The sequence below is a fragment of the Ambystoma mexicanum genome, chromosome 7q (assembly GCF_040938575.1).
Source record: "Ambystoma mexicanum isolate Mex_15411 chromosome 7q, UKY_AmexF1_1, whole genome shotgun sequence".
NCBI lineage: Eukaryota > Metazoa > Chordata > Amphibia > Caudata > Ambystomatidae > Ambystoma > Ambystoma mexicanum.
Genome location: NC_090941.1, coordinates 18280007 through 18302443, shown reverse-complemented (window position 1 = coordinate 18302443; position 22437 = coordinate 18280007). Strand labels below are relative to the sequence as shown.

At 43.5% G+C, this 22437-nt stretch overlaps 1 protein-coding gene across 11 annotated transcripts in view; it reads right to left on the bottom strand.

The window, feature by feature from the left end:
• Positions 1–22437, bottom strand: part of DMD (dystrophin) — a 7616828-nt gene that overhangs the window by 1325246 nt on the left and 6269145 nt on the right. For 10 of the 11 annotated variants that reach the window (XM_069639082.1, XM_069639084.1, XM_069639079.1 and 7 more), the window contains one exon: positions 12546–12692. The exons of the other annotated variant lie outside the window; for it this stretch is intronic. In XM_069639082.1, the coding sequence (XP_069495183.1) occupies positions 12546–12692 (147 nt within the window). The remainder of the gene's footprint in view (positions 1–12545; positions 12693–22437) is intronic. 11 annotated transcript variants of the gene reach the window in all.

Sequence of the window (22437 nt, the reverse complement as noted above, 5' to 3'; positions counted from 1 at the left end):
CCCGAAGCTAAGGAGGGGGATGATGATGTTCCGTATAACGAAGCATTGAGGAGGATAGCAAAGATGTTTTCGTCCAAAGACAACCTAGTCCTGCATAGGATCAGGTTTAATGGCAGAAAGCAGGATCCAGCAGAACCAGTAGATGACCATATAGTTAAGCTGAGAGAAATGACAGCAATGTGTGCAATTTTGGCGACATGTCTGAAGACAGAATTTGTGACATGCTCATTCTGCACACCAAAAATTGCAAGATCCAGGATAAGTTCATACTAGAAAAGGAATTTCAACTGGACAAAGCTATCCAGATTGAGAGAGCGGTGGAGGAGACATCCTGCAGGCGCAAGGAGTGGGCTGGTAGTGTTTCAGTACCAGAGGTCCAAGTAGTACACTACAAAGGGAGGCGAGACAGATGGCAGTGTGAAGCCAAGGAGGAAATGGCAGGAAGATGAGTGCCACTCAAGTGCCATAGATGCGCTATCACCATTCACTTGGCAAAAAGCAGAGATTGTCCTGCAAGGAAGAAGGAGTGCTCCAAATGCAGGAGGTTTGGACATTTTGCCTCAGTTTGCATGTGGAGAGGTAAGAAAGCGGTGATGTTGGTGCAGAGTGATGTCGTCAGAGATTAAGTCTCGTCAGAAGAAGAGGGTTGTCCCAAAGTTATTATGGTCAACACTGTCACAGCGCGCATAGAGAAGCCCCACTGTACCATCAAGGTGGACGGACATTAGACGAGAGTAATGGCAGATTCCAGTTCAGACCTCACCATATTGCCGTTAGATTTGTACAAAGGCATGGTCGGCCAAGAGAAAGTGGAAATCTGCATGACGAAACACAACCCCAAGGTCTTCGGCGTTGCCACATTGAATTTTACTGGGATATATCCAAGCCACTATGGAGTTCAAAGGAAGAGTGATCAAGACGAAAGTATACTTTTCCTTGAGAGGCCTGGCTGTATTGGGATGGGACGACCAGGCGAAGTTACAGATCAGATTGGATACCAGCGTGGAGAGGCAGGTCTTGTCCATAGCCATAGGAGGAGCGTCGGTCACTAGAGAGGAATTTCCAAAACTGTTCTCCGACACACCGATAAGATCAGGAACTATGTGCACAAGATCATACTTAAACAAGGTGCTGTTCCAGTAAAGCACCATGTGAGACCTGTACCAGCGACCGCAAGAGGTGCACTTCAGGTGAAGCTCGACAAGATGCTGAATGAGAGTACGCTTGAAACAGTAGAGTCATCTGAATGGCTTAGCAGAGTAGTCCTCATAAAAAAAAAAACACGGGTGATCTACGAGTTTGCATCCGTCTACGTAGCTTAAATCTTGAAGTAGTATCGGACAGTTACCTTTTACCCTGCATTAATGAACTAATTCTGTTAATGAAAGTGGTGAGTGTGTTTTGGAAGCTCGACATGAGAGATGCTTATTACCAGATCAGTTTGCATGGTGAGTCAAGACCTCTCACAGCCTTCATAACTCCATTTGGTACATATCAGTTCACGTGAATGCCATTTGGCTTGTCCATGGCTGCATCAGTGTTCCAACATATGATGGACTCCTTGTTGAAAAACATAGGAAATGTGTCCTACTTTCAGGACGAAATCTTGATATATGCTGAGGCTCAGGAAACTCCCAACAAAGCGCTTTGCAAAGTGTTAGCAAAATTGCAATAGGCAGGAGTTAGGCTACACTACAACAAATGCGTATTCCAGGCTCCGGAGGTGGTGTACCTGGGCTATAGGATATCCAGGACAATGATTAGCCAAAAAAAAGGATCTATTACAGGCCATCGTAAAGGCACCCCCACCCAATAGTAAAGATGAGACAAGGGTGTTTCTTGGCCTGTCCGAGTACTATGCTAAATGTGTGCCTAACTTCTCAGAAACTACAGCCCACATGGGAGAACTACTCAAGAAATGAACAGAATATCAGTAAAGTGAGGAGCAGGCGGAAGCCTTTGAGGAGACCAAGGATGGTATCATGCATGCTCCCTGCCTTTAGCCGTTTAACCCACAGTGGAAAACTGTGATCACCACGGACGCCAGTTCATAGGGATTAGGGGCAACGTTAACCCAGAGGAAAGGCGAGGAGGAGAACATAGTGTCTTTCACATCAAAAGCACTCTCACAGGCAGACAGGAAATACACTAACATTGAGAAGGAAATGCTGGCGTGTGCCTGGGCGCTGCAGTATTTTCGAATTTATGTGTTGGGCACAAGATTTGAATTAGTAACGGACCACAAGCATCTGGTGCACATGCTGAGTCCAGAATGTACCCGAACATCCACTCACCGCCTGGCCCACATCGCAGCAAAATAGCAACAATATACTTATGAGATAGTGCATATCGCGGGTTGGAAAAAAAGTCAGGCCGGCTGCATGTCCAGGATGCCCGAACAAAGAGATACAGCGACCAGCTTCCTCAATGATGAATGTGTGGTAGCATTGTTGTGTGATCTCAGGAGCAAAGAGTTCCTTGAGATGAGTGAGAATCAATGGAAAGAAGAAGCCGCTAAATATACCAAGACAAAACATATCACAGAATGGGTCAGGAAGGGCTGACGGGCTTAGAAGGCAGTCCCCGAAGACCTGCGATGATACTGAAAAGTGGCTGACGAGATCTTCAAACAAAATGGCATTATAATGAGGGGTGCTCAAGCCATCCCAACAGTAACACTGAGAAGAAACATCATGCGCAGGGCTCACGCAGGACACCTGGGGAGCAACATGATGAGGTGGCCCTTGAGAGAATCCTATTGGTGGCCTGGCATGGACCAGGACATAAGATCAATGACAGAAAGATGTAATGAATGCCTCAACAGTGACAAAAGAATTAAGGTCAGGCAAGCTCCACTCTGCCTGTTGTATATATTTATCTTACTATTGTACTCTTTCTATTGATGTGTAACCATGTAACCCTGTAACAAGCTGAAATGCATGCACCTGCGCCCTGATACCCTCGGGTCTGGCGTGTATTATAAATAAATAAACAAACTCCACGGAGGTACCAGAAGGGGTGTGGAAAAAACTGGGTGTGGATTTCATAGGCCCATTAGACTTAATGAAACCAGAACACCAGCACATGATTGTGCTGGTAGACTACTTATTGAAGGTGGGGGGAGGTAGAGTTTGTCCCGGACATCACTACACCCACCGTTATCTGCTTCCACAAAAATATCTTCCAATGAGAAGGGTTGCCAAAAGAACTAGTCACAGATAATGGGGTCCAACTTGTCTCAAGCGAGATGGAAACGTTTCTGAAGGACAATAATATCCACCAGATAAAGGCGGCCCTGCATCATCCTCAGGCGGATGGCCAGGTAGAATGCACCAACAGGTTCATCAGAGGTGCTAAGCAACTAGCCACAGCAGCAAGACTAGACCCTCATAACACAGTTACGGAGTCTGTGGCAGCCCATCATCTGACCCTTAATGGGACCACACATATATCACTGTTCCACCTCCTTAGAGGACGCAGAGCAGTGCCCACCTTGGTCCCTCCATGGCTGTCAAAAATAAGGGAAGATGACACCGTGGACATGGCGGAATTAGCCTGTCAATTAAGAAGAAGAATATATTGCACGAAACTGTGGAATGACAGGAGGAGAGCTCCTCATCAAAGTACCATCCAAGAAGGTGACCTCCTCAAAATAAAACTGTCACATAGAGACCCAGTGACGGAGTCCAATTTTAGTAGACCATTGAGAGTATGTCAGCAAGGGACCAATCATGCGCGCACCCAAGATGGGAGGAGATGGAACCTGGAACGGGTAGCACTATACAAAATGAAAACAATAGAGTTGCAGAGTCCTCTGATGCAGGAACATGATAGTGTTGAGAGGGACTCAAGTGCAGCCAAAACAGGAGATTGCACAGTCAGAAGGTACCCAAGCACGAGAAGAGAACAGTCCAAAGAGGTGTGAAGTACAGTGGGAGAGAGCAGCAGAGATGGAAAGCTCACCACATAGTGGTGAGTTAGAAGGAAATCGCCAGCAAAGAGAAAGGTAAAGACCTGGACATTTTGCAGACTATGTGATGGAGTGACTCCTAGTTGCTCAACAAAAGGAGTTATGTAGGGATTACAAGCTTGTGAGAAGTTGCCCCTGACCTCTTGTGAGATGACGGGGACCCGGGAGGCAGAGCACGGCTTGAGAAATGCGACTCTGAGCATGGGCGGTGGACAGATGCCACTGCAGCTCAGGCGAGGCACTCCTCCTGAACATCGGACCACAGCATTCACTGCAGGTCATCCCTCACCCCATTCTCTGCATCACCAAGTAAGCCAAGTACAGAGCACATTGAGGCAACTGTGACATATGTTGGGTACCTGTTGGCAATAAAGCCCCTTATTCCAAGTATCCTGAGTATGCTTTTTCTATGTTGGCCACAACACTTACCCAATGCCAAAGCAGAGATCGACCATTTCTGTGAGGCTCTACGATTAGTCCAGGGTGTTAGGAATCCTTCGGTATTATACAACATTTTCCTTGCTTGTTCCTTTTTTTTTTTTTTATTTTAATAATTTTTTTGTTTATTATGGTATATTACAATCATAAAGTCATAACTTCATAAACATAATGCAGTGAATCCTTAACAATAGTGTAGATTAAACAATGATAAAAGAAAGTGTTCTGAGGGAACAAGTAATTTAGTACACTGTGTATAATTAAGAGTTCAACATATGAGGAACAAAAGTGTCAATGCAATTGAAAACATACACGAAACAACCATAGCACAGAATTGTGCTAAACTTATTATAGAACGATTTCTGCATTATTATGTCTTACGTGGGGGAAGACAAACACAAGACTAACAATAACAAACACGAGATGTGAGGGGGGGGAAAGAGGGGAGGTAGATATCAATGAAGAGAGGCACCTTGGCATATATTGCAATAAATATACAGTTGAGTGATCGGATCAATATTAGCATAGAAAAATCATGGGGGCATCAAATGAGTATGAGATATTTGAGGATGTCACATTCCGTGTGTGGTTACATTAAAGTGATTCAGATAGCGAATGAAAAATGACCATTTAGCATTAAATTTGGGTATAGAATTGAGATGGTTTGCCATGCACATTTCCATTTTTTGCGTGAGACATATATTGTTCCACCAGCTTCTTATAGATAAGGAACGAGAATCTTTCCAATTGGCGGTTATGCACTTCCTAGCCAAACAAATAAAAAGATCATAGAGCTTGGATGCACCGGAGGGCAAGTGGGTGGTGATAGCAAGACTACCTAAAACAATATTCACAAATGAAAGTGGTATATCAGTCAAAAAAATGGAGTGAAGGTATTTCCACACTTGTTGCCAGAACTTAAGGGTATAGGGACATGAGAAGAACATATGCTCATACGATGCAGGAGTGACTCCACATGTCCAACAATTATTATTTTTATTGATATTGGATAGAAATGGTTTGGTTGGTGTGACGAAAGCTCTGTGTATAAAGAAGAAAAAATGTTGGGAGTTATTTGCTGATGTTGAGATATATTTGATTCTAGAGAAGAGCTTAGACCATGTGTGTTCGTTTAAGATGTGTCCAAAGTCATCTTCCCATTTGTGCCGTATCGAGCACAACTTCAGGGATGATATTAGAATGTTGTAGAATTTTGAAGCTTTTGTGTCAGTGGGCATAGTAAAATGTAGCAATCTTGAGGCATCAGGAGTCAGAATATCATTGGAGGAGCTGTGGAGAGCATCAAAGCATGAATTAACTAATTCATTATAGAAGTTGTAATCTGTGTTAGGGATTGAGAATTGATTTTTAAGCTGCTGAAAGGAGAGAATAGATGATTTATGTATGATTTGTTGTATAAATCTAATACCCTTTTTCTTCCAGGATTTTCTATTCAGGGTTTTATTCTTAATCAGTATCTTATTGTTATGCCATAGGTAAGGAGAGAGGCATTTTTTTGGGGAGTTTGTCTGTGTGAATAAAAAAAGTTGGAGGGCTGACATTGTTGCTCTAATGGGTTCTGATATAGCCAGTGAGGAGTGCTTAAATATATAAATGAGGTCGGTGATTTCTACAGGATACATTAACTGCTTCTCTATGGTACACCATGTGGCTATGTCTGACGTTATGGGGCAGGCAAACCAATATCTAGCTTGCTTTAAAAGAAAGGCAGTGTGGTATGCTTTGAAATCAGGGAACCTGACACCTCCTTTGTCATATGGTGCCTTCAATTTGATTAAGGCTATTCTTTTGCTTTTGCCCTCCCCCCATAGAAAATTTAGTAGGATAGAGTAAATTGATTTATAAAAGGAAGGAGATATAGGAACACATAAGAGTTGAAGATAATACAAAATAATTGGTGATAACATCATCTTGATCGTATCTAATCGGCCCCACCAAGACAGATATAAGGGGGACCATCTGGATGTTAGTTCTCTAAGTCTATCTAGTAATGATTGAGTATTCTGTTTTATGGTGTCTTGGATGGTAGGAGCAAAACTAAGGCCTAGGTATTTAATAGAGGAACTGCACCATTTAAAACCAAAGGGGTCTATGTCATGTTTAAAGCAGTAGGGATTGAGGGGCATAATTTCTGACTTATCTTTGTTAAGTTTGTACCCTGAAACTGAGCTAAATTGGGATAGTACTTCAAGTAAATGTGGGAGGTGTGTTTTGGGGTTTTTGATAAGAATAAGGATGTCATCAGCGTAAGCAGCTATTTTGATATGGGATGTGCCACTTACTATACCTGGAATATTTTTATTGGATCTGATTAGTTCTAGTAACGGTTCTAAGGAGAGGATGTATAGAATAGGGGAGAGGGGGCAACCTTGTCTAGTGCCTCTGCTAAGGGAAAAAAATGGGGAGGTAAGACCATTAATACATATAGAAGATTTCGGGGATGAGTAAAGTAAACTGACTAGAGAGATGAACTTGTCACTGCAACCGTGCCAGCGGAGGGATTGAAACATGAAGTCCCAGCTGACTCGGTCAAAGGCTTTTTCTGCATCTAGTGCTATAACCGCTGCGCCCTGTTTATCTTTTTTATTTTTATTGGATAAGTGGATAGCATTTAGAAGGAGTCTGGCATTGGAAGAGATGTTGCGCCCTTTAACATAGCCGACTTGTTCAGGTTTGACAAGAGAAGGAAGGGAGGATTCAATCCTGTTGGCTAAAATTTTTGCAAAGATTTTACTTTCTACGTTTATTAGAGAGATGGGCCGATAATTACTCGGTAATGACGGGTCCTTATCGGTTTTGGGGAATAGAATAAGTAAGGCTTCCGAGAAGGAACCTGAGGATGCTTCTTGGGATATAAAGTAAGAAAATAGATTTAGAAGCTTGGGTATGAGAGATTGAGCTAACCTGTCATAGAATTCTGTGGAAAGACCATCTGGGCCTGGAGCCTTGCTTTTACCCAATCCTTTGATTGCTTTTGAAATCTCTGGAAGAGTAATTACAGAATCTAAAGAGGATAGATCAGCTTGAGGGTAGGAGGATCTATTAATATTATCAAAAAAGGACGTGATGTTATTATGGGGAATGGAGTTTTCGGGAGTGTATAGGTTGGTATAGAAATCTTTAAAACAATTTAGTATATCTTTGGGATGGTGATGCACTTTGCCTGAAGAGTCTTTGATGTGGGATATGAAAAATTGTTCCTTTTTGGTTTTTAAGTAAGAGGCCAGTGCTTTTCCAGCTTTGTTGGATGTTTGATATATTTTCGTTTTGTATTTAAGGATTGTCCCTGCAGCAAGATTTGTAATCTCCTTATTAATTGAGAAGCGTAAAGTTAGTACTTTGTGGAGGTTGGTAGGGTTGGAAACACGGTAGTAGTGTTGTTCGGCTGTAGTTAGCTGAGAGTAAAGGTCATCTAAGTGTTTTTTGCGTAGGGCTTTCATTTTTCCAGAGTAAGCCATGATGTGACCTCTCAGGGCAGCTTTAAAGGCATCCCAATTATTCACTACCGAAGTGTCACTGTCTTGATTATCCGTATAGAATTGTTGAACAAAAGACTCTACGGATAGGATGAATTGAGGGTCTTGTAAAAGAAAATTATTAAGCTTCCAGCGAGATGACAGTTTCCGAACATCAGAAAGACAGAAAGAGGTACAGACAGGGGCATGATCAGAAATAATGATATTTTCTATTTTGGAATCTATAATGGTACCTGTAAGGTTTTTAGTGGAAAAAATATAGTCAAGACGAGAGAGAGTATTATGTGGGGAAGAGTGAAAAGTGTAGTCAAGTTGGGTAGGGTGAGATATTCTCCATGTATCAATAAGACCAGTTTCGGCTAAGCATCTTGAAAAGGATTTGTGTGTTTTGTTATTTTTGAACAAGCAGCTAGATTTTCTATCCAGAAAAGGATCAAAGACTTGATTCATATCCCCACACATAATTAAATTTGTAAAGTTTTTTTGAAGTATCATTTGTTTGATGGTGGTCCAGAACTTGGGATCTGGGTTGGTGGGGCCATAAATGTTCAGAATGGTAACATCAGTAGAATTTATATTTAGTTTAGCCCAAACCCATCTACCATCTGTGTCCGCACCTTGGTCGAGAACTCTGTATGATAGTTTCTTACTGATTAAGATGGCTACCCCATTTTTTTTAGAGACTGCAGGACTAGAAATGATTTCTTTGATCCAACGGGACTTCAGCTTCAATGTTTCTTTGACAGATAAATGCGTTTCCTGTATACAAGCAATGGAGGGGTTTAGTTTGTTAAGATGCGAGATGACCTTACACCTTTTGATAGGATTTTTACAACCTTTGATGTTCCATGTTACACATTTAAAAATCATAAAACAGTTTAAATGTTATGATAGCATTGCGATAATATAAGACCATATACACGCAAATGGTAGGTGCTCTAAAACAGTGTCGGAAACAGCATTTATGAACCACATAGATGCAAATAATGAGTGCCAAAGAACAATATTTTGAATACCAATTAGTGAAAAAAGGACACAATAGGAAAACACATGAGGTAATAGGATGAGGGTTGGGGTGTCTGATCATAAACGGTTGCCTAATGGCTTGGAGATATGGAATAGAACACAGATCCGACTGGAAAAAAAGGGAGGCTAGGGGAGTTTCAATAAGTAGGGAAGGGTGACACCCGCTGAGTCGTCAAAAGGGAGGTAGAGCGACTCTGGATGGAAGATGGACGTCACGAGGCCACCCGTCCCACATCATATATATAGGAGTTATTCATGGCATTAAATTTGTAATAGTGGGGAGAGAAAGGGAGTAAAACGTTTATGTAACGAAAGAGGTGGAGGTACTTGCAGGCGAGGTAGTGTCCATGTTATCGGTTTTGATGGATCGTATAAATGCTTTTAGGTCTGCTGGTTCTTCAAACATTCTGGTACGGCCTTCACATGTGATTTTGAAAGAACAAGGGTGGTATAGCCCGTAACGTATATTAAGCTGTTTCAAGGCTGGGCGAAAGGATAAGAAAACTTTCCTGCGCTGAGCCGTACTTTTAGCGACATCCTGTGAAATGAAAATCTTAGAGCCATTCCATATAAGGGATTTACGTTCCTTTGCTGCAGATATGATGAGCTGAAGTTGGGAGTATTCCAGAAGATAAAAGATCATTGTTCTGGACGAAGGTCGAGAAGAGGTGGAAGTAGTTAGTTGACCAACTCTATGAGCGCGTTGAATATTGAGTGTTAGATCAGGAGGTAAGTGAAGCAGCTCTGTTAAAAATGATTGCAAAAAGACAATGGTATTAGTTCCCTCTGATCCCTCTGGCAGCCCTGAGATACGGAGGTTATTACGTCTGCTGCGATTTTCCAAATCTTCATTGTGTTTTTGAAGTTCTTTTATTGTATTTTCCAGTTGCGTTACTTTAGATGTAGTTTCTTCTACTAGACCCACTCGCCTCTCTACCTCGTCCATTCTATTCTCAAAACCTCTCCATCTGTCGTCCAACTGTTGTAATTTTAAATTTGTAGTCTCTATGAAGGGTTTGAGTGATCTAATCTCTGCCAAAATGGCCTCCAAAGCAGGGTCCGAGATGCCCAACGGAGGAGGTGAGTCACTTTTGGGTCTCTTGAGATTGGTGGTGATAGCATTGGGATCTTTGGTTGTTGAGGTATTATTTTTTTTGTTGGCCGCCATGATATTGGCGGCAAAATATGGATATATGAGCAGTTGAAAGGAGCTTGGTTAGCAATATTAATGATGCAAAGTAAAGAATTGCAGAAAGTTGTTGTATGTAGAGCAATAGTAGGTTCCGTTGCAAATAGAAGATAATTTGAGAAGGGCTTGTAGAGGTAAGCACGAATGTATAGAGTCTTTAAATAGCAACTTCGTAGGGTTCTATGTACCAAAGTTTACAATTATTACGTCCATATTATTTAGGTGGTGCAACTCCTGATAGAGGAGGTTAAAAGGAGCACTGTTGAATAATAAGGCGTAAACTTAGGTGTGAGTTGAGGGTGGTAAGAACCTTATGGTGGTAGGAGGCTTCCAATTAATATGGGTATCCAGTAACAGTCAATTCAATTATGAGTTGTGGTTATACCCAGTTTCATACCTGTTACTGCAAATGGAATGCTTGGTTCTCCTTTGTGTGCTTTCTATCAGATCCAAAATCTAGCAACAAATAGAAAGGGTAGTGTCACATGAGTGGTAACTTATGAAGGAGATCTTGTGCAAGAAAACAGTATTCCTTTCTATGTTTCTTTACTGTTGTTTTCTTAATTTGTTTATTTTATTTTTCCACTCTTTATCTAGTCCCAAAAGTCACCAGAGATCATGTAATAGTTCAAATTCTTCCCTGTATGGAAGGGTAGGGCAGAGATATTGGATATATTTAGAGTCGTTACGGTGTCTTGTGGCGTGTGGTGTTTTATGAAGCTGAACGGGGCTTCTTAATCCTTTTTTTTTTTTTTCTTTTTTTTTTTTTCCTCAGTGAATGCTTTATTTATGGAGCAGTCGCACGCCGACACCAGAGGCAGCAGTCGTGAGGCGGGGAAGTGAAAGAGGGCGGACCAGGCCGCAGCCGGCGTGTCACGTAACGCGTGACGCCGACACTTACTTCACAGTGATCGGAATGCGGAAGGCGGCCGCGGCGGTCCCCGGAGCATGTCCGCTGGAGCTGGTGAGCCGGCGCGGGCGAACGTGGAGCTGCGCTGAGTTTCATTCAGCGGTTCGTAGAAGAGGTCCAGACCACGGCGCGGGAAGAAAAAGGTGAGTAACGGGGGAAAAAAAATAGTGGGAAATGCCTTATTTAGTTAATAGTGGGACGGAGCTGCCGGGTCACGCCGCCATCTTCGTCGGCGTCAAGCCACGCCCCCCTTGCTTGTTCCTTTTATTGTCACAGATTAAAGCAACCACACCCTGGGTCTGGTTAAAAGTAGTTGTAAAACATCTGGTATTTTAGAATACTGGGACATTTGCCATTCCACCAAATTTAAATTTTACTCCACCTGATTTTGTGTAATGGCAATTACTGCGACAGAAAAGCATTATTGCATGCAGTCATTTTTGCATGCAATTGTATGAAATCTCCATGGAGTCCTCTGGGACTCCAGAATGCGGAATAGCTTCTGGGTCTACATTATTCAGAAATAGGTGGACTCTTACAATGATTGCATGCTTACTGCATTTAATAACAGTGTTACCTACCGTTGGCAGTATTTTCAGAGGAAGTACCGCCAAGCCCATAATCAGGCCCACCTTGATCTCTGTCTTGGTAGCAGTGTCGTTCCCCTTTGCCCAGACGCACATGTGATATGGTCACTGAAACAGCGCCCGCCGCGCTGCAACCTCGACACGGCAGTGGCACACTTCTCTCTGAGGTTAGAACTTCATCCTGGCTCACACCGTGATTGTTTCTTTACATGTTAAGCCTCTGCTATGTAAGCTTCCTCACATGTTGTTCCGTGTAACCACTGCTTTTCAATTCTTCTGTCTTGCCATGAGCTGCTCTGTAGGTAGATATCACCCCCGGTTATGTACATCTCTCCACCGTCCTCACACCTACTTCCGGGCCACAGCAACATTGTCAAATCATTTACACGCGTTGCACTTGTGGCAACTGTTTACTAAACACACCCAATTAACAACCAAGTAAGTCTTTCTACAGCCTAAATAATTACCACAATTCAGATTGTTCTGCTTCTGTGTCTAATATCTTCAGAAAATATGAACATTGTACTTCATGTCATGCTTGGCATTTCCTTTAACTTATGATTTCACCACAAAACATCTTATTTCGGGGAAAAAGCACTTTCGCTTTAGGGAAAAAGACTCATGAGGAAACGTCCATTATTGTGCTCGTTCTGCGCCTTGGCTGACTGGCCTTCTCTAGAATGTAAACGTTTTGATGTTCGAGTTATATTTCAGAAAATGAGAACAAAAAGCATTATCATCTTTCACAAGTCCCACCCTGAGGCGATATATTCAGAGCAATAAGAAGCTACGTGTTAGAAGCGGGTGCGTGCCAGACACACATTAGCTCTGCATTGCCAGGAGGTATAGCGCTGTTAGTGTCGAAAGAATTGGCTGCGCGACGAAATGCATTTGATTAAGAGCACTGCACCCATGCAGACGGATTTACCTGCAGTAGTTTCCACCTGGCGTTCAGGTCTTCCAGGCAGTTGAGATTGTAGGGTGAAAGCTGGATATCTGAGGTTGGAAACTGGTGAGCAAGGTCATTGACATGGTCTACATTCTCTTTAAGAGGTGCAATTTCAGCTCGGAAAGCCTATGTGGAGGAATGAAATAAAACATGTATGTGAAAATGACTCTTCTGGCATAAACTAATGCTCAACTATGTCAATTAGAGTTGGTTGGATGAAACAGATTTAACCAAATACAGGAGGGGGCTCAGATGCAGCCTTATACGATTTAGGGCCCTCCCTGTGTTACTTCCATGACTGTTAAAGGCTATAAAGAAGAACGCTGGAAATGAAGATGCCCATTCTAGTTACACAAACTTTGGGCGATTGTGTGTGTGTGTGTGTGTGTATAAAACACCTTCAATGTTAGGGTGGGCTAAAAGAACATGGACAACCCGTTCTACGTGAAATGTCACAGCACACTAGGTCATTTCAGCAAAGACACACATGTCAAAGAACCACCCAGTAGCCATCCCTGGAAGAGCATCTCCAGTTTAGAGCCAATGAACAATGCGTTGTGGGTATGCAAATTAGCTCTTACACGCACCCTGATATGTGCAAAAAGGTGAGAAAGGGCATCTGAGATGCGTACGTTCAGGTTCAATTGAACTGTCCTGCTCCTTTTTTTTGGCACCAGCAATGAAATGAGCTGGTGCATTTCATCACTCGAGACAGCATTTTTGGGGGGAATCTGGCCCTATATATTCAGATTGGAAAAAACATTTTTGAATGATTTTTATTTGCGCTGCATAAACTCTTGCAGCCCCTGAAAACAAGAGGCAGCCAACCTCCCCTGTTGGTCAATTTGATCGTGTTTCTTCCCCATTTAATAGTTCATCACTAGGCAGATTACTGATATTGCACTTTCTTCACTTTGTCTCCCACGTCACTTCCCTCTCTCATGGCCCCTGACTCCTATCCAATAGTTCACTCTTACATGTAATAACACCTCCTCTTCTAAACTGCAACGTTGCCACTTTTCAGCGTCTTCTCTCCCTGCTGTTTAATTTCTCCATCCAGAATTGTGTACAACCTCCACCCCAGACCCCCCCCACACATTTTGCAGTGCTTCGTGATGCCTCCTGTACATATCTGGCAGTTCTTGTACACCCATATCCGCATATTTGATCTCTCTCCATATGCACCAGCTATTACCTTCCATAACCCATATCGTATAATTATTATAATTGTTTTTTTTATAATGCGCTGAATTCCAGCTAGTGGTTTCTAAGCACGGGATCGGGTTTCAAACCTTTGTTGCCTGCATTGTCTTTCTTCTACATCAAACGCATTGCCCCTGAGCTATCCTGCCCACGACCCATGCCTTATCCAACGGCCACCAGCCCAGAATTTCCTGCCACTAACTGAAAACCAAAAGGTTCATAGCTGCAAGAGTTCTAATTCTGAAGCCTATTTAGATCCAACTTCATATCCTTTCTATGGCTGCAACTTAGTGCTGTTATGTGCACTGAGTTACAAGGCACACAGCCACAGCCGCATTTAAGTTTCTGATGTAGGGAGTCTAGTAGTAAAAATTTGATAAGGCAAATTAATTAATGGAAATAGACATCTAGAGTCCGATTCGCAAATCTTTTTTTCGCATGTGGTAAAATACACACTTCCCCTTCAATTACACCAAAAAATTATGCGAAAAATTTTTCGAAAGCCATCTGGATGTTTGCACCATAGATGTGCACATTTAGATGCCGTTTCTGCCTTTTGCACAATTTTACAAGGCAGGAGTCATGTCTATGAATTTTTAAGTCTATCCCTAAATTACAAATTAGATGTGATTTAAAATGCACAGAAAATAGAGGTATTCCACTGCACCTGTATGGAACAGGAAAGAGGGATGCACAATTCACAAGAGGGTCTTTGCTGACCGTTTTGTGTTTTTTTAAGTGTCAATAGTTGAACGTACCACTGCTGTCCCATTTGCACTTCTGTCCCCCAAACAGTGTTAGAAATGTTTTTTTTAAAAAAAACATTTCAAAGTGACAGGAACTTTACGGACCAATCATTGTGAAATGTGCTGATGGAACCCATGTGATTGGAGGGAGCCTGTCATACCTCATTTGCTCTGGTGGCCAGTTGCCTAGCAAAGCACATACACCATTTGCAAATAAAGTGCCCAGCACATTTCTGGAAAAAGGCATAAAAACACATCCTCTGCTCTTTTACTAGTCCATGGACCCAATTCTCAGACAAAGTGCATAGAAGACAGAGCATAAGTGCCAATCATCCAAACAATAGAAATAGGAAGGCCACGCAAATAAACATTAGATCAGATTTGGCTCCTAAAATTAGAAATACTACATAGGGGCACAGAAACAGAAAATGACAGAGGACTACATAGATAGGGCTTGTGAACATTGACAGCCAATTAATGTGTCTGGGTCATGGAGGCATAGAAAAAAACTCAGTGCTCACAGAATGTGAAACGAACGTGCTCAAAGAAATAACAACAATCCTTCTGTACTTGTGTATCAAAATAATAATTCAAGTGCACAAAACTAGGCATATTGTAAGTGTAAAGGACAAGAAAGGAAGCACAGAACAGGTGAGATATGGAAACATGTCTGCAGTTACATATCTGTGTAAATTGTATTATGCGTAGGAGAGGCATCCATTTATAGACATCAATATGTGTCTGTGACATGAATGCTTAATATAGTGTCCCCTCAACAACCCTTCTCTAGTATGTGAGATGTCTGGGTGTTAGAAAGTGAAACACTAATGTCTGAGGGGACCGGAACACTCAAACTGCGTATTTGACATTCTACTTACAGACATTGTAACATTTGGACGGTAGCAAGAGAAACAGGAGGTGGGTATTCCATAATGCAATCACACTAGACACATGTTTTAAAGAGTACTCAGACAATGAGGCCGATCTGATATGACTTCTTGATATTACGCACAATGATAGATAAATCAGCTTTCGAGATAATACCTCATTCCCAAGGCTCACTTGAACTCACTGCCACTCCGCTTGCCAACGGACTTAGGTAGGCACGATTAAGGTCCAAAAGCTACCTGTCCCATCAATTAAGCAATCCTGACTCCGCCTCCATCCAGTCTTTCCCTTCACCTTCACTGCCTTGTCAAGCACTATGAAGCCCCTGACAACAGAGTTATAATAATACATTGTTATGTGCAATGGTTTATGGCGAATCATTTTGTATTTATATAAGAATTGGGTGTCATTTTGAACCAAAGTAACTGACAAGGGAGGCTATTAACAGAGAGCGAAGGCAATCCTAGGGTAAGGCGTCTTTATGTAAGAGCAACATTGGATTGCATGGCAAATATCCGGCGGTGAGGTGGCAAGGACATGTGCAAGGTTCCTGGACTGGAAGACAGAATATTGCTAACACGGAGAGCCCGAGGACAGGATATACATACTTACAGAATACATAAAGTAGTCCTGAGGGCAGTTTGCAAGAGAGGTGAGGTCACTGGTTTGTGTGGGTCAGGGGGCCCTTTCATGTCTAGAAGGTTCAGGTTGATCCTAGTTTCGAAGATTCCACTGAAGAGATGATTTGGATGACTAGTGGGGGGAGTATTCCAGTGTAGTGAGTGGGGAAAAGGAACAAAAGCAGGAACTGGCACAGGAGGTGAGAACTGATATATTATGAAGAGATGGGGAACAGAGAGATTGAGGGGGACAGGTCAGTGAGATGCATCCAGCGAGCTGAGCGTCGGAGAGGTGGGGTGGGGGCAACACTGTGACATGATTTATAGGCGGGTAGCAGGAATTTAAAGAGCGGGTGATTTTGCATGGAGAGGCATCCAGCATGGTAATGGTACGTAGGTGCGAGGGAGGATGTGGGTAGGTTTAAAAGGGTGTGTGCTTCAAAGTTGAGAACATTGCGGAGGGGAGCAAACAAACAGAGGGGAAGACCAAGAAGTAGGCTCAGACTGTAGTCAAGTTTGCAGAGCATTGGAGTGGAGATGAGGGTTTTACTTGAAAGGCATGAGAGGAATGGGTGGATTTTTCGAATGATTAGGTGGTTCAGTTTGCCTGTGATGGCAGTGACCATGATGACCTAGTAGCTTTTGTGGTCCCTATCAAAGAAAACCCCAAGGTTGCACGCCATGGCTGAGTGGGTGAGGGGTAAAGCAAAAAGAGTGGAATTGGTGGGAAGACTTCTATTTTTTATGAGGTGAGCATAAGGCAGCGTAGAGTAATCCAGTGGCTGATGGTGGTGAGGCAGTTGGTTAAGCATTTGGAGTTTGCAATTGTAAAGGAGGAGGAAAAGACGAATGTCTGAAGATCATCAGCAAAGAGATGATGTTTGAAGCCAAAGGAGGAAATACGTTTGACGATGGAGGAGGAAGGCTGAGGAAGAGTGGGCCCAGTGCTGATCCTTGAGAATGACCCAGGGGATGGGGGTGAGGAAGAAGGTACTGGAATCCCATGAGGCGAATACGAGTCAGTAGCACAGATAGAAGGCCACTCGTTGAGTATGGTATCCTTGAAGCCAAGAGGGGAAAGAGTTTAAAGGAGGGAGGGTTCATCCACAATGTCAAAAGCAGCAGAAAGCTCTAAAAGGATGAAAATGGAGGAGAGGTGAGAGTGATGGCCAGGAGTAACAGAATTGGCAAAGTGAATGATCACAGTCCGCGGGAGTATTTGGACCGGAATACAGATTAAAGGGGGTGAGCGAGTGAATGCACCGCAAAATAATTGACTAAGCAGTTAAAGAGAAATATCTTGATGGAGTTTAGAGTGATAGAAGGAAAGAGACATGTTTGTATAATAACGGGCTGTTGGGGTTAGCAATTGTTTTCTGTATGCAAGATGTGACCGCTTTGTAACAGCCTATGAAGATACCACTTGAGAGAGATAGGTTGAATAAAGAGCAGGGATGAGCAGTTGTGATGGGGGCTAGTTGTGTGGCGCTAAGGGCTCAATTTGAGTGCGGGATGGGTTGGCGGAGCAAAGGAATGAGTAGATGTTCAGGAGGGAGGTGTACAAATTGAGATATAGAGGAGAGTGTAGGGACGATGGGAAAGGGGAAGAATGACAGAGGGGTTAGAAGAGAAAGAAGGGTTCCATAATTTGGGGGTTTTAGTGAAGTAAAAGGCCACATCATCTGCAGACAGAGAAGAGGAAATTAAGCAGTTATTTGGGGAATGCATGGCTAGATGGCCATGGATAGCTTGAGAGGGTCTGAGCAGGGAGAGGAAACAAGGTTAAATAGAATAGGATGACAACGCTGTGTTGAGAGCTGTGGTTATGGTTAGTAGTCTTTGTTGACAGTGTGATGAATGCAGGGAATATGTCTCTTCTCCCCAAGAGGGAAGTCCCTTTGTGACAAGGGAGGTGAACCTGCAATGCTTAACTCCCCCTGGGGGGCAGGGCAAGCGGGATCCCACTGGGGTGTGGCTGCCCCCTTTGAGAACAAGGAATACCCAAGCAGGATTTTTACTAAACCTCTCCCAAGTAGAGAAAACCATTTGTTTGTTGGCTATTTGGATGTTGAGCAGGGCAATGATGTGGGAGGCCATTTTGAAATGGCTGGTGGGGTTTCTGATCCTTCGGGAATCCCAGCATTATGCAAATAGGAGAATCAACAGGCTGTCCAATCTTGCCTCAGGTTAAATCATAAAGTGGCCAGTTGAGCAGCAACGAGAAGAGAGAAACCTCAGCTGAGTCTGCCATAGAGGGAGGAAGTCTTGCAGAATCAATCACAAGTGAAGGAAGGCCCATGGGGACAGCCATAGGTCAAGGACATTCTCTGGAGTTAGCCAACAGAGGAGACATCTTCGTGGGTGTTGGAGACCTGAGGCAGCCCGACACAGTAGGCTTGCTATGCTGCCGATCTGCAAATCCCGCAGAACGCTGCTCTCTCTGCTGCAGTACAGAGCAGGAGTCACCAGGCCTTAAGAGAGGAGAAGCCCCAACCATGTTAGACATGGAAAACTGTAATTGCTGTTCCAGGTGCTGACGAACCATCGAAAACCAGCAAAGAGATGCCAAACTGACACAAAGAACTGGTGCCAGTCCAGTTGAGAATACCACCTCTCCCAAGGAATACCACTAAAGCAACCCAGGTACGTAGTTGTCACAGTGAGGAGTGTCAGGAGATCTGACAGAGCCCAGGAGGGGTTGAGAGACAGAAACAAGAGCTCCCAGGGTCAGAGATGAGATACCCCAAGCGGGGGAGGGGGTAGGAAAACCCAAGGCGGAGTGAGAAACCAGAAACCGCAGGGCCGGGTGAGAGTAACAGGACCCCAACATGGTGTAGAAGAAACAGAACCGCAAGGCAGGGTGAGGTCTCAAAGTGGCGTTTGAGACGTGGTTCACTTAGAGGGGGAAAAAGAAACAATATTCCTAGGCTGGGTGAGAGAATAAGTAGCCCAAAAAAGAAGAATAAAGAGTCACTTTGAACTGTATAATCAGGAGCATGGCCTGGGAAATGCCAGTGATACATTTGGGGTGGGGTCAGAAAACAGCCACCACATCCAGGGTGAGAGAAAATCCCTTATAGAACATTTTGGTTACATGTATGTTTGTGTTTTGTATTAGTGGTAAGGGACAGAACTTAGGGTAGATTAGGTTTGATTAGGTAGAGGGCTGAATTCTGTTGCAAGACATACCAACAAGCAACCTTTTGTTATTGTCCTTTGAGACAAGGCAACGGGCACCTTAGATGTTAGGGACTGGACAGGCCTTCTTTCCTTTAGTGTAATAAACTTCACATTGCAAACATGACCTCTTGTCCATCTCCTGAGTTTGACTTGGCACAGCAGTCAAAAGAGTGGGGATCAGAGTGTGTGCTAGCAGACTAAGTAGCACCACATTCTTTTCCTCATCAGCTGGATAGATGATGAGATCTTTGGTTGAGGGAGGGAGTGATGGAGTGAGCAGGGTAGTGCTCATTGAGGGGGCTAGAAAGGGCAGAGTTCAATTCAATTTAGTGAATATGAGATTGAGTTGCCTTTGGTGTGGGTTGGAAAGTTGTGTAGCTTGACTAATGAGTACTTTAGAGGGAGAGGAGACAAGTTGGAGCTTTTGGGCTCCTCTCATATTAGGGAGGTTAAGATCACCATTTATTATGATAGGGATATTAGTGAAGAAGAGGTTGGGGGGTACCCAGTGGGTTGTAGATGGAGGTGTGGGTTAGTAGAGAGGGACATCAGAGAAGAAAAGGTTGGGGATACCCAGTGGGTTGTGGATGGAGGTGTGGGTAAGAGGGTTAGTAGAAAGGAGTAAGACCTAGATATACTCAAAGGAGGTAGGCGTGAAATCAGATAGGGGGGGAAGGGTTGCTGATGGTGTGCCATTACTGATCATGAGACCAACAGCACTGTTATATTTTGGAGCAATGAGAAGCAAAGTTAGTGTGAATGGTTGTCAGGGTGGGCATGACTGTGGGTCAGAATCCAGGTTTTGGTGATGGCCATCACCAAGTGTGGGGGGTGATGGCAAGTGAAATGATTCATGAAAAAGGACATTCTTTGCAGTGGGGCTGGGCATTTCAGAGACCCAGAGTGAAGTCAATAGGGGGAGTAGAGGTAGTGGATATCGATGTTGGAGAAGATGAAGGCAAATGAGTAAGGGAGATGAGGTTTAGAGTGGGTGGGAATAAATAGAGAGGGAGCAGGCTGAGTGGCATTTGGGGGATATTCAAGATTGGATAAGTGGAGACAGTAAGATTGGAATGTGGGCAGTGAAGGGAAGATGGAGTGGGTGAAGTCTGTGAGGGGCAGGGGAGAGAGAGGGAGAGAGCGAGAGAGAGAGACAGACAGACAGACAGAGAGAGATAATGAATGATAAAGGAGGTTGAGGAGGATTGGTACGTGCATGACAGGCAAACAGTGATGGGGAGAGGATAGGGGGCCACATGGTCCTGGTTGACCACACAGTGCAATCTAAAAAGTCACAGGGTCCTAGGTGACCAAACAATGCAATTTACAAAGTGCAGTTGGAATATGCATTGATGGAAGTTCATAACAATGATCACACACAGATTTAGGACACAGGACTCACATGGTAGCTCTGCATTGATTAGAAAATGGATGGAGATGGTAATAGGGCGGAGTGGGTAGCACTATGAGAAAATGACCCTAACAGGGTAAAACCGAACCTGCACATTTTGGTGCAGCCCTCTGCTGTGGACAATAGGCAGAGGAGCGCCTCTGAACACGGATTTACAAGATGGCCCTTGGGCTGGAAGGTCAATCACAGCGATGTCTGATATCAAAATGGCTGCTCAAATGGAACAACGGCTAGGCACAATGGTGCTTCAAATGATGGCATATTTTTCAGCTGAACTACAACTTCTCCAGGGAATAAGCAGGTATTGTTTAACATCTGTGGTGCAATAAAGAGCTCAAGGCTTTACAGTGCAATGCAGTGTAGAGGAGGAGCCAAATGCCTCTACCAGAAGTCCCACCCATATTCTGCCTATATGTTGGAAGCCCTAAATTGCGACATGCACAAAGCCGATAATGATCCCAATACCGCAAAAGGTCTTTGAAACAAGGTATCCATTGAAAAGGCCCTATAAGATGTACCCCCACAGAGATGACAGCCTCTTAGGGGAGGTCCCTAAAGAAGTGCCAAGTGTTGAACACAAGAAGATGGTGACGCCACAAGAAATGAGAGTGACACACTGAGAAGGATGATCAAAGAAGAGAATGCATAGACCTTTTGGAACCTGACACCGAAATAAGGAATCGAGTAACAGTTTATGTGCGAAATGAAGATTGCACATACGAACATCTATTTATTCGAGGAGATACGAATAACATGAGAAATAAGGCGAGCTCCTGTTAAGGTGGAATGGAAAGACACTATGAGTGCCAAGTTTTATTAATTTAATATCATTTAATGCGAATAAAGGAGCTCAAATGCTGCCTCTTGTCACGTGGGATGGATGGAAATAGAAAATGGGCAAGCTGCATCGAGACTTGAAGATAAGAACGTGCTTACACTCCCTTCTATTCTCATGAGCAGCGATACTTTGCAAGGCAAAGTTCAAAGACAATTCGAATGGCAGACAGCATGAGTGATGATGAATGATGGGCTAATTGGGTGGGGGGGCATGGTCAAGTCCACCCACAAGCACCTGGGGTACCATCGTACGTGCTGCTAGTGAGTTGAATATTCCAGAAGGGTACACGCGTGCCAACCAATTATAGAGGGCCATGTATTGAAGAGCCATATAGTTTGAGAGCCAATGATGCGTCGTGTATCTGACAAATATTGGGGATGACTTGCACTAGGGATGGGCATAAATTGTCTACCTGACTGTAGAGACCCAATCACAACCCGTCCCTATATAGAAAGTATACCGATATGTTCCCCGTAGACCTATCACAATCCCAAGTAGGTTTTCTTAGTTTGCCATGTAGTATGACGTCATGAATGATGGGATTTCGCTACATGAGGATGTTGTTTCATATGAAGCTTCGAGATTATGCTGTGAGACGCCCGTTGATGTCCGTTGTACTCCCTGTTTTGGACAATTGACAATAAAACAGCTTTTGTTTGACAACTTCCTGAGTCGGTCTGGTCATTGGTGTGAGAGCTATTCTGCACCCCATTCATGTAATGACACGCTTCCTCATTTAAAGGGACCTAACGGTTCAGCAGTATAAAGCTGGATTGACAGGCTTGCCATCACATGGGCTGGACGGCCCAATCATGGACATGCCCGATTTCAAAATGGCCACTCAGTTGTGATAAAGGCAAGGCACAATGGAGGTGCAAAGGCAGGGTTCTTCTTCAGCTGACTTTCAATTGCACGAGGGTATAAAAGGTTCTTGTTTGTGCTGACTAATATACACAAATATGTCCCTTATATCTTTGATTGCTGT